Source organism: Meles meles, chromosome 6 (assembly GCF_922984935.1).
Source record: "Meles meles chromosome 6, mMelMel3.1 paternal haplotype, whole genome shotgun sequence".
NCBI lineage: Eukaryota > Metazoa > Chordata > Mammalia > Carnivora > Mustelidae > Meles > Meles meles.
The window spans coordinates 66,625,305-66,643,500 of NC_060071.1; the positions used below are offsets into that span (position 1 = coordinate 66,625,305).

The 18,196-nt window shown below is 46.8% G+C and overlaps 1 protein-coding gene across 1 annotated transcript in view; it reads right to left on the bottom strand.

Moving 5' to 3' along the window:
* TGM5 (transglutaminase 5) overlaps window positions 1-18,196 on the bottom strand; it is a 31,883-nt gene continuing 13,687 nt past the window's right edge. The window contains exons 6-13 of the mRNA XM_046010212.1: window positions 17,852-18,029; window positions 6,965-7,103; window positions 6,251-6,354; window positions 5,910-6,149; window positions 2,569-2,934; window positions 1,933-2,093; window positions 633-766; window positions 1-440 (exon numbers count right to left, since the gene is read on the bottom strand). Coding sequence (XP_045866168.1) covers window positions 287-440; window positions 633-766; window positions 1,933-2,093; window positions 2,569-2,934; window positions 5,910-6,149; window positions 6,251-6,354; window positions 6,965-7,103; window positions 17,852-18,029 — 1,476 coding nt within the window. The 3' untranslated portion in view covers window positions 1-286. The remainder of the gene's footprint in view (window positions 441-632; window positions 767-1,932; window positions 2,094-2,568; window positions 2,935-5,909; window positions 6,150-6,250; window positions 6,355-6,964; window positions 7,104-17,851; window positions 18,030-18,196) is intronic.

Here is an 18,196-nt window from a genome sequence, read left to right on the forward strand (position 1 = left end):
AGTGACAAAATGACAGTGAGCTTCTCAGCCAATTTGGAGGGGGGGGCAGTAAGTCATGACCAAGTCCAGCCAGTGTCCTCAGACCTCTGTGCTATCTCACACGTCTGGATTGGACACCATAGAGTCCCTGTGCTCCCATCAGAGTCCTGGGGAGCTGTGCAAATGGCCCAGGGAATTATCCATCTCTCCTCTGCTGCTTCCTTTGGAGCCCTGTTGTGGTGGGGAGTGGCACAGCTTGCATTTGAACTTGCTCAAAATCCATGCATCCAGCTTACTGTTCTAGAATTTATAACATCAAGTCTACATAAACATTCTTGTAACCCTTGATGTCCTTAAACTTGTTGCTCCTCAGATTTGCTTGGATCTGCCTTTGGCCACTCTTGAAGGGGACAGTCTCCAGAGTGATGCTGGCCCTGTGTTGAGGTTTGAGGACTCCAATGCTGTAGCAGAGAAAAGAGAATGTTAGAAGACGGTAGGCATTGTGAGAACTCCAGAGCTCTTTTCCACTCAGCAACCAGGGCTTTCCTTTCCTGGAGTTTTCAGAGACTGGCCGAGTGCCTGTCACCAGAAAGAAGGCTAGTGAGAACTCCAAGATAAGATGGGGGCAAAGGCCACGTACAGCCAGCACTCACAGGACTCTCTGCTGTTTCTTGAAGAGCCCGCTTCCTTCCATAGTCAGCACACAGTCTTCTACATGCTCTGAGAGGGGGTTTGAAAACAGCACCTGGATAGAGAGTGGCCGGTTCACAACAGCAGCTCCTAAAACCTAAGCAGGGAAATCCGGAGGAGAAGAAGGGAGCAGAAGATTAATCTCATTCCCTAATTCAACAAACATTTACAGAGGGCCTTGCTCTTCAGATCTGTTTCCTGAAGAGCTGGACTTCTGTGGCCCATGTTTTTCCAGTTATGGCTTAAAGCCAACTCGATGGGTTGTCATTAATGTTTTTTAAAAAATGAAATAGAAGAAAATATCAGTGTATACCACACGAGATATTGTTAAGTAAAACTGTGCTTCATTTATCAATCCATAGATGTATGTATGAAGTATTTTATATCCCTCAACCCAGCATATGGAAAAATCAGGTAAATTGGAATCTCTAGTGATGTTTCCTCTGCTCCAAAGATTTCATCCAAGATTCTCATGCATAACCTGAGTGGATAGAATCTTCTTTGGCACTTTCTTACTACAACTCTGCTCCATCCCTTTTCTCCCTCATTTCTTTTCACCCCAGTGTGTGAGTGAAGAGCAATGGAACATTCAAGGCTGTAGAGAGATGGAAATAGTCTCAGGAAACCTGGAGGCCGTTTGGGAAACTCCCTAGAATAAGACTCCAGTGGCTTGATTTGCCAGATGCGCCCCACCAGGGGGCACCACAGGCTCGCTTGGCAGGATCTAGGAGGCTGCTTGGCCTCAGGAAGGCAGCACTGAATAGACGCGGACCCATGAAGTCTTCCCACTCAGAGGATCACAGAATGTCACAGCAGGCAGTGTCCTCAGAAGCCAGCTAGTCTAATCTTCTCATCTGATAGTTCAAGCAGCAGAGGCCCAGGGACTTGTCCAAGAATGCACAGCCAAGAAATGGCAAATCAAACCTGAGCTGACCTCAGGCAGTGCTTTTCTCCCCACTCAGGTTCTTCCTCTTTGAGCCCATAGCTGGCCCTGAGGAAGGCCAGCAGTGGGAGGTGGCACAAGAGAAGGATCTCTTCCCGTCCTCTCCATGGCACGTGCTCAAGGTCCACCCGTAAGAAATTGGGTGGTGCAAGAGGATGGATACCTTGTCTAGTATTTTCAGATGAATCTCATGTTTCCAAGAGGAGGTATTTGGGGACACCAGAAGAGGCAGTGGAAAAGAGGGGCTGCTTTCCTGAACAGACTCTCAGAGGGCTGCACTCCCCAGGAGTGCAGATCGCCAGGAGCCCCAGGCCACTTACATTAATTATGATGCCTGGATAGGCTAAGGTGATGATCTTGTCCACCAGGATCTTTTCCGGACTGCTCTTCTCTTCGCCCAGGGCACTGATGCGGATCAGCTTGTCTGTTGACAGGTACTGGCTATACTGGGAATATGGAATTCTACAGGAATGGGTCTTTGCTAGGGAGAAAACAAAAAAGATGAGGTGAAAGTAGCTGGGAAAATCGGCTAGGCCTGGGTTGGATCTGGGGGATCCTTCTTCGGGGAAGAGGGGACCAACATGTACTAAGCCCCAGTGAAGCAGGTTCTAGGTTTTCAGGTGGAGAGGCTGAGGTTAAGAGAGGCAAAATGGTTTCCCCAGGGTCATTCTCCTGGTAAATGGATGAGCTGAGGTTCTAACCAAGTTCTGTATGCCTCCAAAGCTCAGCTTCCCCTACTAAACTAGGCTCTCTTCCTTGAAGTAGTAAAGGGAAGGAAGGAGGAGCAAGAGAAAAGAGGGAAGGGGGTGGAAGGAATCTGCACCAAAGGGAAAATTAAGACTGGTGTCACAGAGGTCTGTCCCCAGAACTGTGTCGTCTGGCTTGTCTCCACTGGCATTTCCATAGTCTACTCTATGTACCCAGACTGTCCCCATGCCGAGACCCAGAACCCATACCTTCTTCAGGAGAGAGTGTGATGAAGGCTGTGTCCTGCCAGAAAGGCGGCAGGGGGCTGCCATCATGCAGCAGGGACTGGGCACTCAGGTTCACTTTGAGGTCCTTGAACTGGAGTGACATGTTGAGGGCCAGCAGGACAAAGCATATGTCCTGGCCCATGTGGGGAGGGTCAAGCAGCTGGAATTTTAAGGAGACCTGGACAATATCACTAGGCCGAAGGGAAGGCATATGCAGGCTCCGAAGGCCGTCCCCGCTCGGTGGCTCAGGTGTGGAATATTGTGAGTCTGCTTGGTGGGGGTCTTCAGACCTTCCAGCCTTCAGCTTCTGAAGAGCCTTCAGGAACACCTGCCTCTCCTGGGGAGTACCTGGAAGGGCAGAGACAGTATCAGTGTGGGCCAGACTGACTCATGGAGGTAAGCCTTGGCCAAACACTGCAGAGCTGTTAAAACCCTCATTTCCAACAACAGACATTCCCTACTATTCATCAGGTGCTTTCTTTTCTTTATCTTTTCTTTTTTTTTTTTTTAAAGATTTTATTTATATTCTTGAGAGAAAGAGAGAGAGAGAGAACACACTGTGGGGGGAGGGGCATAGGGAGAAGCAGGCTCCCCACTGAGCAGGGAGCCCAGTGCTCCCCACTGGAGAGAGGGAAGGCCTTCTGGACCTTCTCTTTGGTGCCACGAAAGGCCTAGAACTATTTTTCTTTTCTTTTTTTTTTTTTGTCTTTTTTTTTTTTTTAAGATTTTTTTTTTATTTATTTGACAGAGATCACAAGTAGGCAGAGAGGCAGGCAGAAGGGAGGGGTTGGGGGGAAGCAGGCTCCCCACTGAGCAGAGAGCCCGATGTGGGGCTCGATCCCAGGACCCTGAGATCATGACCTGAGCCGAAGGCAGAGGCTTTAACCAACTGAGCCACCCAGGCGCCCCCTATTTTTCTTTAAATCACTAGCACTGTTTTACTTATTTGTTTATTTACCTACTTTACCCATTTCTCCCGTCCCACCCCCGCCTCTGGTAACCACCAATCTGTATTCTGTATCTATGAACTTGGTTTCTTTTCTTTTCTTTTTTTTAGATTCCACATATAAGAGAGGAAATTATACAGTATTTGTCTTTGCCTTATTTCACTTAGCATAATGCCTTCAAGGCCCATCCATATTGTCGTAAACGGTGAGATTTCATTGTTGTTTTGTGATTGAAAAATATTCCATCATGTATGTGTGTGTATATATGTATGTGTGTGTATATATATGTATGTGTATATATATGTGTGTGTGTGTGTGTGTGTGTGTGTATACATTTTGTTTATCCATTCATCCCTCAGAGGACACTTGGGCTATTTCCATAGCTTAGCTATTATGAATAATGCTGCAGTGAATATGGGGGTGCACGTATCTTTTCAAGTTAAAGTTAGTGTTTTAGTTTTCTTCAGACAAATATTCAAATGTGCAATTGCTGGGTCAAATGGTAGCTCTATATTTAATTTTTTGAGGAAGCTCCATACTGTTTCCCACAGTGGCTACACCACCTTGCATTCCTAACAACAGTGCACAAGGATTCCCCTTTCTACACATCCTCACCACCACCAACAATATAATCCATATACAGTTGAGTAAAATGGGGTTCAGAGAGGCCCCGTCACTTGTCCAAGTCCCACAACATGGAAGGGGCAGAATCTAGGTGGAAACCAAATCTGCCCAACACAAAAATCTGTGCTCATGGTCATTAGACTCTATTCTGACTTCCCCATGGGAAAGATAAAGGCCCACAAATGAGGAAGACAAGAAGAAAGAAAGAGAGAGAGAAAAGAAAGAAGGAAGAAAGGAAGGAAAGAAAAGAAGAGAAAATAAAGTAAAGTAAAATTCAAGCAAGCTGAATTCCCAGAGAGGCCTGGCTTCAGTGCTTGGTGGTACTGTGGCCAGGTTATGCAGGAATACTCACCTGAGCTTCCGTAATAATCCTAGCAGCTGTATTCACATAGCACTCACTGACCTCAGTGTCTGTCCCACCCCTTCAGTGCATCCCCACATCCTCCCCAGGTAGAGGCACTTTCTAAGCCTAGTTCCAGGCAAAAGAGGATCTCAAGGCATCTACTTCAGCAAGAGTGATGTGAATTAGATTTAGCTCACCTGTGGTCTGCTCTTCCCCCAGAGGCCATCAGGCCGAGTGGGAGGAGATCAAATACTGCCCAACCGAGCAGCAGCCTCAGGCCCACAGGAATATAGCTGCAAACCCCCAAGAATACAGTGGAGCCCCATGGACCTCTAGCAAATGCTGCCAAAGCCCACTCAGCTCGAGGAGGCACCGTGTGTTGGCTTTCTCCCCTCCCCTGTCTCACTTGCTCACTCTCCTTCCTGCCAGTAGTTGCTGGACGGCCTCACAGATCAACCACTTGTACTTGAATCCTTGCCTTAGGACCTGTTCTGGGCCCCCCAACCAACATGACCCCCGAGTGGATGGAGGTGAAGGGGATGGCAAACCCATCCACACAGCTGGGCTGTGTTCAGTGCTTGCCTCTTGCTGTGTAAAACCCCTTCTTAGGCTCAGATTCTGGAGCTTCTCTGTGGGTCCCAAAGGCTCACTGATTATTCTACTTGACAAACCACAGATTTATTCTACTTGCCAGCACTCCCAGCCACTGCTCAGCTACCCACCACTCCTCCATTTTCCTGATTCACTCTTGCTCCTCACTCAGCTTCTGGTCCTCCAAGATTGTATTTTCGCTTGGCTCCCCGGTGGTTGAACCTAGTGGTTGGTGTTTCTCAGATCTTGAGAATAAGTTCATGCCTGCCTACTCTAGGTGCCTATTCGCCCCTGCTGACTTGAGTAAGAAGCCCCTGTCAGGTCTCCCACGTCTCAGATCCAACGTCTGCAGAAGGTGGGTGTCCGGAGTAAACATTTGGCCTTATGTTAGCCTTGGTGCTGGTTGGTGGTCTGGATTGTCCTCCAAATACTCAATAAGACAAAGTTAATTAGGAAATAGGTTAAATGAAATTCATTAAGTTAACTAATAGGATAGTGTTTACTAAATCCCCTCCCATCTTGAGACAGAGGCTAACTTTTCAGGAAGGCTATTGGTGGGATGCCTGTCAGTGGCCCTACAGTCAGTGTGAACATCTTGTGGAGAATGCTCACTGGACTATGGGGACATGGGGGAGGGGGTGGCAGTGGGCACAAAGAAGTGAGGCAGCGGGGACATCTCAGTTGGGATCCTAAAACTGAGGAGGCAGTGGACCCAGGTTCTGTCCTTCAGATTCCATCTGGTTCCCCAGCTGCTGGGAGGTTCCCTAGGGAAGGTGTCCCCAGGACTTGGTCTCTGGTGGGGGCTGGCTCCGTCATACCTTCTATGTATTTGTAGTTCTCCGTGATGTCGTCTCGCTCATCACTTTGAATGCTCTTGGTGCTGATAAAATTGCCAACAGTATTTGTGTCCCGGTGAATCTTCTGTTCCTTCCCTCCGTAGACAAGCCAGGACATGCAGTCAGCATTCACCATGGAAAAGGCAAATGCTGTGTCATAGTTCAGCTCCACTTCTCCCTCTTTGATGGCTCTGACAGAGGCAGGGCCGCAGCAGTAGAGACCTGAGGAGAACAGAAGAGCCACAGTGGTTGGTTGCCACAGGGTCAGGCAGGGGCAAGAGCGGATTCTGTGGGAGTGGGTTCCACCTTCTGAACAGCCTCACCGTTGCTGGTCTCCTGAGGTGTGGCATCCAGCACCTGCCAGCCTCCATATCCAGGAGGGAGATCCTTTCGGGCCATCCAGCACTCATTCCACACGTGAAAATTCCTAAAGGAGAAGCCGGAGGAGTCAATGTCAAATGACGCTAAGGGAGAGTTTGTAGTGCTTGTGTTCTTTCCAGAGCAAGACAGGGGGCGGAGGGCAAATGGACTGCTAAACAGAAAGACAGATTTAGTGCATCCGAGGCCATCAGACCTCCATGGGTGAGTGGTGGCAGCTCTTCCTCGTGTGAGCCTCAGCTTGCTCAGAAAAGAGTTTTCTTCTGGGAACAGAGAGTAAAGACTTCCCAAACTAACTGAGGTTAAAATCTCTCTCTCACTCCCTTCAAAACGTCCTCATGGCCCTTTCCTGTATGTGCTGCTGACTCCTGGGGGCAGTCACAGTGCATCTGGAGGTGAGGTTGCAGGCCGATATCAAATGAAAGAGATGACAGAGGGAAACGTCACCCAGGGCAGGAAACTCTTGTGATGTGAGGATTCTAAACACAGAATCGGTTTTGTGTTCAGCTGCTGCTCAGCCTTCAAGTTGGGGATACAGAGCCCTGGGACTGGTGAATGTGGAGGGGCCATGAGAGGGCAGCAGGCTCGTGGGCGCAGTCCTGCTCCACCCTCTCCTGGAGGGGTTTGCCCCAGAAAGAGATGGGGAGGTTGTTTCTCACCAGACACTGTCCTTCTTCTTATTCTCCAAGATCCTGCCCGTGCTGTCATAATACTCATCTATGATCAGGTTTCCATCTGTGTCGTGGCCAGAGTCAAAGTTGGTGATCACGCGGGTAGGGATCCCCAAGCACCTCATTACTGCATACAGAGAAAATAAAAATCTCCTGTGGGCTGTGGATTCAGGAATCCTATGGATTCTTTGGGCCCAGGGAAGCCACTCATTTGGCACTCCCAGGACCTGTCAGGAGCTATTGGGGCAATGGGTTGGTGATGTTGCCAACCTCTCTTCCCACCTTCCTGAGCTCCTCTCTGGGGCTTATTGACGAGACTCTGGGCAAAGTTTAAGCTTCTGGTTGCTCAGACAAGCACTGCCAAGGCCAAGCAAGTTGTGAGTTCTCCTGCCTGCAAGCAGGAGAGGACAGGCACACCTCCTTTGGCAAGACTTAGTGGCCTGACTCGGTCTCACTTCCCTCTTGGCCTTGAATCTCCATCTTCAAGCCAAATAGCTAGGATTTTTTTTTTAAAGATTTTATTTTATTTTATTTATTTGACAGCGAGAGAGATCACAAGTAGGCAGAGAGGCAGGCAGAGAGAGAGGAGGAAGCAGGCTCCCTGCGGAGCAGAGAGCCCGATGCGGGGCTTGATCCCAGGACCCTGAGATCATGACCTGAGCTGAAGGCAGCGGCTTAATCCACTGAGCCACCCAGGCACCCCCAAATAGCTAGGATTTTGACTCAGACCATCAAATTCTTAGAAAAGAGGTCTGTGGTTTGGATTCCCCCTTTTCCATGGGTGTGTTGTCTTGGAAGCTTATCAAGGAAAGCCTCACAAAGGAAGGTAGAAAAGGAAGGAAACTGTGTAACTAATGCTTAGAAAAGTGAGAATTTGTACCCAATAGAGAAATTCTAGAAAGGAGGTACAACTTTGTTTTTATTCATGAGGGGACATCTCTTCCCTTTGCCAGCCAACTTCTTTTGCTTTGTCCCCATATTTCCCCTCTTCGGCACTCTTTAAGTGCAGCGATACTCTACCACCAACGTTCTGGGGGTCCTCTCCCTTCAAGTCCAGCATTGGTGGTCCACCCCATTCAATAATAAAAATAATAATAATAATAGTAGTGGTAGTAGTAGTAGTAGTATCATAATAGTAATAATAATAATAATAATTCAATAATAATCACACGTGCCACGCATGTTGCTAAGTTACCCTCAGGACAACTCTACAGAGAAGCTGCTATTATTATCCTCATGTTTAAGATTAAGACTCAGAGGCTAAGAAAAGTTAACAACCTCAACCAAAGTCACACAGCAAGGTAGTTACAGACCCGTCACTCAAATCCTGATTACACTGCTGAGCTGGTGCTCAATTCTGAGCCCGCCTCCCAATATTATGCACACAGTTCAGTGCTCTAGTATTTTTACCTTATTAAACATATCAAGCATTTTCCTATATGATCAAAGCCTCTCCAGGTCAGGGTGGGGACACATCTCTGGATACACCTTGGAACAGTGAGGAGAGAAGCCCAAAAGGGAACCTGGTGCTCTCTTGGAGTGGCAGGTCTGTGCAGGGCCAAGGAATGAGGGCAGGGAGGGAGCAGAGCTGATGGGTGAATTGTGAGTGGAGGTAACACAGGACAGCCTCAGAGGGGAGGGTGAAGTTTGGAAAAGCTGCCACTAAAGGAACATGAGACAGGAGGAAGGTGAGAGCATCAGGTGACTCAGGACCATTGCGCAGAACACATTTCTGCTAAGATTACAGCCAGGAGGGTGGGTAAAAGGATATTCAGAGAAGGCACCAAGTAGGGTGGGCAGGGAGAGCAGGAAGCAAGCCTCCGAAATTCACCCTGACTGATCACAAACAGCCGGTTGGAATGTTGGTGGTGGCGTCAGCTCCTGCTCAACAAGACCGGACGGACCTTTCCCACCCAAACACAGGTCATTATTTTCACAGCGTTCTGAAGTTCTCTAGTAGACAAAGCACACAGCTTGTAATGATTTGTTTGCAAGTTGGGCCTCCTAAGGGCAGGGTTTGTGTAATATCCATCTTTACCATTATATGGCCATTAACAACACAGAACCAGACCTGTTTTGCAGAAATTTGGTGCATTGTTGCTAGACGGGTGAATGAGTGTCCCAGGACTCTCTTCCCCTTTCTGGTGATTTCTGACTTGACACCCAGCACTATCGTAATGACTGTGCACCGTGCTTTGAGTAAGCTTGACTGTAAGCTTTGGAGTGGTGATGGATTTGCCCTCATCCGTTCCCACTCGTTCCTCTTCCTGGCTTGTGAGAGGCCTGGGATGGGGGACAACAGCCTGTCCCGGTGAGGCCACGTGGGGCAAGAATGGTTGTTAACATTATAAACAATGTTTAGGATGAGGAGTGAGTGAGTGAGGGGAGTGAGGCCTCCCTTAGCTTCCACATCACACTAAAAGAGCTAACAGTGCCCAGAACAGCATGAGGTTGTACACACATATTTTTCCTGGGTTCTCGCTCCCTTTGTCTTGCCTGCTCTCTTCTCCCACAAAGAGCTCATCCTCTGTCATGGACTTGTCTCTCCCTGTGTGCCCACAACTTCTGAATTTGAATCTTGAGCCTGTATGGAGACCTCCCTGCTTCTTCTTCTTTTTTTTTTTTTTCATTGATAACTTATTAACATATAATGTATTACTTGTTTCAGGGGTACAGGTCTGTGATTAATAAGTCTTACACAATTCACAGGACCCCCCATATCACATACCATCCCCAATGTCCATCACCCAGCCACCCCATCCCTCTCACCCCCCTCCCCTCCAGCAACCCTCAGTTTGTTTCCTGACATTAAGAGTCTCTTTCGGTTTCTCTCCCTCTCCAGTTTCATCTTGTTTCATTTTTCCCTTCCCTTCCCCTATGATCCTCTGTCTTGTTTCTCAAATTCCTCATATCAGTGAGATCATATGATAATTGTCTTTCTCTGATTGACTTTTGCTTAGCATAATACCCTGTAATTCCATCCACGTCATTGCAAATGGCAAGATAATGGTTTTTTGGATGGCTGCATAGTTTTCCATTGTATATATATAACACATTTTCTTTATCCATTCATCTGTTGATGGCCATCTAGGCTCTTTCTATAGTTTGGCTATTGTGGGCATTGCTGCTATAAATATTTGGGTGCACGTGCCCCTTAAGATAACTGTATTTGTATCTTTGGGGTAAATACCCAGTACTGCAATTGCTGGGTCGTAGGGTAGCTCTATTTTCAACTTTCTGAGGAACCTCCATGCTCTTTTCCAGAGTGGCTGCACCGGCTTGCATTCCCACCAACAGTGTAGGGACCTCGCTGCTTCTGAACACATCCCCAGTTGTGCTTGTCTTCCTTGCCAGCTGAAGGCATCACCATCATCACAGTGCCAGGCACGGTGCCAAGCACTGCACAGGCACGATGGCATTAAACTATCTCCACAACCCTGGAGTTATCCCTACTTTAAAGAGGAGAAACCTGAAGCTTAGAAAGGTTGAGGTCACATGATAGAAAGAGGAGAGCTGGGGCAGGATTTAAGCCCCTGTTTCTCTGATCTCAAAGTATCCCCATGCTTCTAGCAACAGGCCACCCCGCTGCAACTTCGCCAAGCATCCAGGCAACAGCTCATTCTCAGTGCATCTCTCTCTGTGAGTTTTCACTGCCTACCTCACACCACACTAAGCTCCCTTCCCGTGCTCTCACTCAATCCCAGTCATCAGTGCCACATATTTCATCACTGGATGGAGATCCTGGGATTTCCTGCATTTGTCGATCTTGTCAGCCAGATCACATATCCCCCTGGAGCTGGACTCATAGAGGACACTTTTCTTACATTTCTTTGTTTCCAGCATAATGCTGGGCACAAAGTAGATGCTCATTAAATTTGTGCTGACATGAGTTGTCTTTAACCTGTGGAAAAGATTTCCACAGACTGTCATTCCTAGTGACTCACAGTTTGCCATGAGACTCAGGTGACTCTTACAGTGATAATTTTGTGGGAGCTGAGTCCCTCATAAAAGGGAGGTATGTGTTTTTGTGTGTGTGCACATGCTTGCACGCACACACAGTAACGCTTAGACAAAGGTGGGCACGATATCAGAATCGGGAGAAGGCTGCAGATTTCCCAAGGCATATACCACACCATACTGCCAGCAGGAATTACTAGGTCTCTTCATTCAGCCATTCAGCACGCATTCAGTGATATGTGTCAGGCCCCTGAGATTAACCAGGCAATGGGTTAGATGCATACACAGAAATGAAAGACATCCCTGTCCTCAAGGAGTGTAGCTCATTTTCGACTGGTACATCCCCATGGTGTATCAGAACATGGAGGCTGAGGGCGCCTGGGTGGCTTGGTGGGTTAAAGCCTCTGCTTTCGGCTCGGGTCATGATCCCAGGGTCCTAGGATCGAGCCCTGAGTTGGGCTCTCTGCTCGTCAGGGAGCCTGCTTCCTCCTCTCTCTCTCTGTCTGCCTCTCTGCCTACTTGTGATCTCTGTCAAATAAATAAGTAAAATCTTAAAAAAAAAAAAAAAAGAACATGGAGTCTGTTTCAGGACTGGCCATGAAGCTTCTCACAAGTTCTTTTCCGTCCCCTGCTTCCCTTTTACCTCCTCATGTGGAACTGTGACTCTCATTTAAAAGAGAAATCAGTGGGGCGCCTGGGTGGCTCAGTGGGTTAGGCTTCTGCCTTTGGCTCAGGTCATGATCTCAGGGTCCTGGGATTGAGCCCCACATTGGGCTCTCTGCTCAGCGGGGAGCCTGCTCTCCCCTCTCTCTCTGCCTACTTGTGATCTCTGTCAAATAAGTAAATAAAATCTTTTAAAAAAAAAAAAAGAGAAATCAGTGTTAAGTTCCAGTTCAATTTGTTGAAATTGTTTGGTCAGCTTTGCTGCCACCCTTCCATGGTTTATACTGAAGAATATAGTCAAAGCTTCAGCTAAGAGAGTTGAAGGGACTGCATCTAAATATGATGATATTTAGCATCTTTTAATTTCTCCCTGGACACATAAATCTTCCATATGGGAAGAGTACCTTCCCCTCCTATGCCTTGAATTGTTTCTTAAGTCCAGAAGGTTATATGGTCTTGATTTTTCAGCTATACCTTCACAAGGTCATATTAGAACTGTTCTTCATTATCTGCAATGACAATGAATCCCAAAACTGCTCTAAAAAATATCTACTATAGGGGCACCTGGGTGGCTCAGTTGGGTAAGAGTCCGACTCTTGATTTCAGTGTAGGTCATGATATCAGAGTTCTGAGATCAAGCCCCAGTCAGGCTCCACAATGAGTGTCGATCCTGCTTAAGATTCTCTCTCTCTCTCTGTCCCTCTCCCTCCTCACACACACACTCTTCCTCTCTCTCTCAAAAAAATAATAATAAATAATGTCTTCTTAATAAAATTACCAAGCATGTAAAGAAGCAGGAAAATATAACTCATAACCAGGAAAAATGTCAATCAATAGAACCAGATCTAGAAATGACAGAGATGGTAGGATGAGATGACAAGGACCTTAAAGCAGCTATTTTAAATATTACAAATATGCTCAAGAGGAGGTAAAAGAAAACATAAACATAAGAAGAGAAATGGAAGATAGAAAGAAGATCCAGTGGAACTTCTAAAAATGAAAAATACTATATATAAAACAAAAAAACATATTGGACAATATATTGCACTGTAACAATATATTTTTCCTCCTGTAAAGAGCACTTTCAGAGACAATGTTACATATTAAATACATCAGGGGCGCCTGGGTGGCTCAGTAGGTTAAAGACTCTGCCTTTAGCTCAGGCCATGATCCCAGGTTCCTGGGATTGAGCCCTGCATCGGGCTCTCTGCTCGGCGGGGAGCCTGCTTCCTCCTCTCTCTCTGTCTGCCTCTCTGCCTACTTGTGATCTCTGTCTGTCAAATAAATAAATAAAATCTTAAAAAAAATTACATATTAATTACATCAAAATATTTCCCTCTTATGGGGGGAGGTGAATAGGAATGGGTTATAAGACAAAAGTGAGGAAAAACCAATTAGTTAGGTTTCTTTTTTAAGATTTTTATTTATTTATTTGATAGAGATCACAAGAAGGCAGAGAGGCAGGCAGAGAGAGAGGGGGGAAGTAGGCTCCCTGCTGAGCAGAGAGCCCAATGTGGGGCTCGATCCCAGGACCCTGGGACCATGACCTGAGCCGAAGGCAGAGGTTTTAACCCCCTGAATCACTCAGGTGCCCCAACTAGTTAGTTTTTTTAAAAAGGGCATGAAGCAGATCTGTTATGATAAATATTATGAAATGAGGAATATGATTAATTTAACCCTAAACCCTCCAAAGAACAAAGAAAGGAAATAATGTAAAAAAAAAAATGGAAATGATGGTGAACTGAATTTTAGGGGATGACCAGAATCACTTTGTGAATGAGACCCAGCAAGACCTCTGGAGTCCAAGAGGCTGAGATTAAAACAGTATCAGACTAAATATAATAGCTAACATTTATGTAAAGCTAACCAAGCGCCAGACATTTTTCTAGGTGCTGGCCATATAATTAACTCACAACCTGGTAAGGGAACATTCCATACAACCCAAGATGTCTCATAAATCAATGGAGAATAATAGTATATTTGTGTTTGAGCCAAGGATGAAGCAAAATAATACACCAGGACCTTGGCTGAGGTTCCTTTTGTAAGAGCTAAAGGCTCCATAAAAATAATGAGAATAACAGTTGTATTCAAATGAAGACAATGAGGTACTTTATAGAGGCCACTACACAACTGAGTGAGAAGAAATCTTAGGTGGACATCTAGCCCAGATGTGTTAAAAAAAAAAAAAGTGTTAAGCAGAGAATCCTATATGCAAGGCAAGACAAGAGTAGGGACCCAATATACAAAAGATATACAGATGGGGTAGTTTTGGATGCGGAGAGGAGGGCCCAGTCCTGAGCAACACAGCCTCCTCATTTCCCACCACCCTTCCCACCATGGCTCCTGGGCCCAGGTGTCTACAGAGGAGGGGAATCATACTCCATAGACCTGCTCACAGTCAGAGTTCATGTCTTCCAAGTCGTTGCTGCCCCAGCTCCATGCAGCTGTGGGCAGGAACAGACAAGTCACCTTCCTAGGATGCCTAGCTTTAAAACAAAAACAACACCCCAATTTTATTGAGATATAATTCACATACCATAAAATTCACCCTTGTAAGTGTATAATTCAGGAGTGCTGGTCTAAGATGGCGGCGTAGGAAGACCCTGAACTTACCTCCTCCACACACACCAAATCTATACCTATTTATAGAACACTTCCTCTTGAAGAAGAACTGAGGGCTGACTGAACAGCTTCTGCATAACAAAAGACAGACCACATGGAGAGTGGCAAGAGAGAGGGGGACATAGTGACAAAGGGAACCCCCCAACTCTGGGAACTGCAGCAGGGATGGATGATAGTGGGAACCAGACTTAGAACCCCAACAAATGGGGGGTGGCGGTGGAGCTGCTGGAACTCTCTCCAGGTTCCCTGTCACAGAGAGTGGATGGCCAGAACAGGAAAAGCCTGATGACTAAGAGCTGTGGGTGGCCAGCCCGGAGTGCAGAGAAGGTAGGCCAGAGATTTGTCTGAAATTCCTAAAATAACAGCCACCTAAATGAGTGTCAAAGTAAAAGTCTGTTCAAAAAACTAGAAGTGTATCTTTGATGCAAGCAAATTTTCCTTTTGGTGATTTTTTTTCATTAGGAAGTTGAAGTTAATATGTTGACGTTTAAAAAGGCCATTCTGAACAGAGGCAGCGCTGCAGAGGGAAGAATGCATTTCTGAGTCAGACACAAGAGTCACTTGGTCACTTCAAGCCTCAGTTTTTTCATCTGTAAGATGACGGTGGTCGTGAGTGAAAGTGCCCAGCATATGCCTGAAGTCCAGAAGATGCTGGGTAAATGGCAGTTGCTAGTGAGGTTTGTGCATCAGAATAGCCTAGTGGTCACAGCGTGCCAGACCTGGGTATGAGACCGGCCCTGCTGCTCAGTTTCCTTGTCTGCAAAGTGGAGATGATGATGGTAGACCCTACCTCCTAAGGTCATTTGGGGGGATCACATGAGGTGATCCTAGCTGTACTTGCTAAACCTTCCCGGCCCTATTTATTCTTAGCATTCTTCATGTATGTGTTCCCTCAGTTCTTCCAATAACCCTATGGGGTAGGTACTATTACTTTCTCCATTATAAGTCTGGGGCACAAGTTAAGTGACTTGCCCAAAGCTATTCAAAAAGGGCCACTGTGGGGTATATTAATAAATGGGGTTTTGTTTTTGTTTTAAAGCTAGGCTTCCTAGGAAGGTGACTTGTCTGTTCCTGCCCACAGCTGCATGGGCCCAAAGTTGCCCATTCAGCCAACTGACGGTAGTGCTGGTATTTGAATCCAAGCAGCCTACCTCCAGAGTCCACATGCCTCACCATTTAGGTTGTCAAGATTTTAGCACAGTGCCTGGCACTAAAGAAGTCCCCAGTAAATGACAGCTATTGTGAGTGTGAAATAACAATACTAACAGTAAATGTGCTTTGGAAGCTATATTGAGCTAAGGAATTTGATAAGTCTGGGATTTGATAAAGGCTGGGTCTTACTCATCTTTGTATCCAAGAGTACTTAAAGCACCATACCTAGCATAGAATAAGGACTCAATAAGTGTGGCTGAATGAAAAAATCAATTTTTCAAACAGATGCATTTATTAATATATCCTACAGTGGCCCTTTTGGGGAAGGCTGCTGCTGCTTGAGCTACAGTTGGATCAAGTCACATTTGACCCACTTTGCCCAACCCTTTGCTTCCTAGGTCACTAAGGGGCCACGATTCCCATAAACATTTTAATTGGCCTGCTCTCCTTGCATAATCTCCATTTACTGGCCCCACCCCTCTCATTACCCAGTTCCAGACAACTACACCCAAAGCCCTGGTCCCCTCCATCCTCACACACACACCCAGCCCATTCCCCTCTAGGTTTTTCCATGCAGAGGAAAGTTCCCTCTCCATCATGCCCAAGAGTAATCCACCCTCTGCCTGCCAGTCCTGTGTCTGCTCCCTGGATGACTCAGACACTCCAGTTCACCCATATCTCTGTGGCTCCCCAGTATCAAAGCTGTTGAATTCCTGGTTTCCTGTCCCTGAGCAATCAAAGCCTCCGAGTCAAGGTGCGGCTCTGCAGTGGCAGAGGAGGAAGAGCTCAGGACTTCTTCCTCATCAACCCATGTGAAGTCATCCTCTGTGGGTGTTGGCAGAAACTTCCTTGTACCCTTGGCCAGAGTCCTGGCACTCGCTCCCCAGCGTCAAGGCGTGGGGGTGTCCCTAGGCTTCCCCCAAGAGTCCAGAGATGGGCTTAGCACACATATGCACACAGACTGCAGGAGGTTTTGCCATACAGGGAACTTTGTTGTTGTTGTTTTTAAGATCTATGTATTTATTTTAGAGAGGGACTGAGAACACAGTGGGGAGGGGCAAAAGGAGAGGGAGAGAGAGAGAGAATCTTAAGCAGACACCACTGTGAGCACAGAGCCTGATGCGGGGCTCCATCTCATGACCCTGAGATCACGACCTGAACCGAAACCAAGAGTCGGATGCTTAACCAACTATGCCACCTAGGTGCCCCTGTCATATAGGGAATTTCTACATGAAAGGCCTGAGCCCTCAAGGAACACTAAGCTGGTCTCCCTGGGTCCAGCTTAAGTTGGACTCCCTGGGTTGGACTATAGAGGGTGCTCCGAGCAAAAGTAATTTGGTCTCTTTTCCCAACTAACGAGAGTAAGAGTTTCCTGACCGTGACCCAAGTCAGGTACACAGATATGCATGCCTAGAGGCTGAGAGCTGGCCTAGGCATGGGGGGGCAGGGTGAGGGTCAGGACCAGTAGCAAGTTGGGCCCTGGGTGAGGCAGAAGGTTTCCTCCTGCTATGTCTAATATGTGACTCATTTCCAGGTATCCGTTGCCTCAAGATTCACCACTCCCCCCTTTCTTCTGCTTGCTCCTCTTGCCACCTACAAATCAACTTCCATCTGCTTTCCTTCTCTATTACATATATTTATTTATTTTATTTTTTAATTTTTAAAAAGATTTATTTATTTATTTATTTATTTGAGAGAGAGAGCAAGCAAGCATGGGAGCCCAAGCAGGGTGTGGGGAATGTTGGTGGCAGAAGGAGAGGGAGAGAATCTCAAACAGACTTCCTGCTGGGCACAGAGCCATCTCTCCAGGCCTCAATCTCATGACCCCGGGATCATGACCTGAGCTGAAATCAAGAGTTGGATGTTTAATTAACTGAGCCATCTAGCCACCCCCACCTCCCATACATAGTTTTTAGCTTTTCTTCTACTAGTGTAACATATACTTCCTATCTAAAGAACTGATCTCCCATTTTCCTTCATTCCCTATCTCCCTTGACTGAGTTAGGCCTCTAGACCTGCTGAGACAACTCCAAATTCAAAGTCATTTTACTTCAGCTGCCATCTTGCTCTGACCCTATGGTGCCCACACCACCACTGTGATGCACATTTCCCTTCCAAGTCAAGATCACTCTCCAGGATCAGAAAGGACACTAATCAGTTTGTAAGTTTTCTAATTACTTGACCTTTCATCTCATTCCTGTATGGAACAAGACAATTTCTAGCCAGGCTTTTAGGCTGTCCAAAACCAAAGAGAAGAGAAGAGTGGGGAAGGGTGCAAATTTCATCCTCAGAACCACCCTCTAAGATAAGCCCAGACACATGAAGCCTGAAGCCAGTGATGAGACAGTTCTACAGAAACGACTTCCTTTGAAACATCCCCTGATGGGACTTGTGCAAGACTGGAACGAGAATGGTTCAGAGGGCTATGACATGGGCCAGAACACTTTGGGTTCTCTCCATGGGGCTCTTTCCGCTCCCTACCTGTGCACATGATGGCAGCAAAGACCCAGCACTGCCCGTAGCGCACTGGCTGGCAGCCTGTGGCATGCCACTGTTTCAGGATGGCCACACTTCCTGTCCACTCTGCAGGGTTGACCCCGTCTAAGTAATTCTCACTCCAGTTTCCATTGAGCACCCCGTTGTCATCGTTGCTGTTGATCTGAAGAGAAACCATATGCAGACACATTAAAAGCATCCTTTTCCTCAGCAAGATGTGATGTGTGGGCTTCCTCACAAAGTTTGTAGGCCCGAGACACAGCAGACTCTTTGATCTCATTTTACGTGGGACTTTCCAGACCTGCTAGGGAAGGGGTAGGGTGAGAAGCT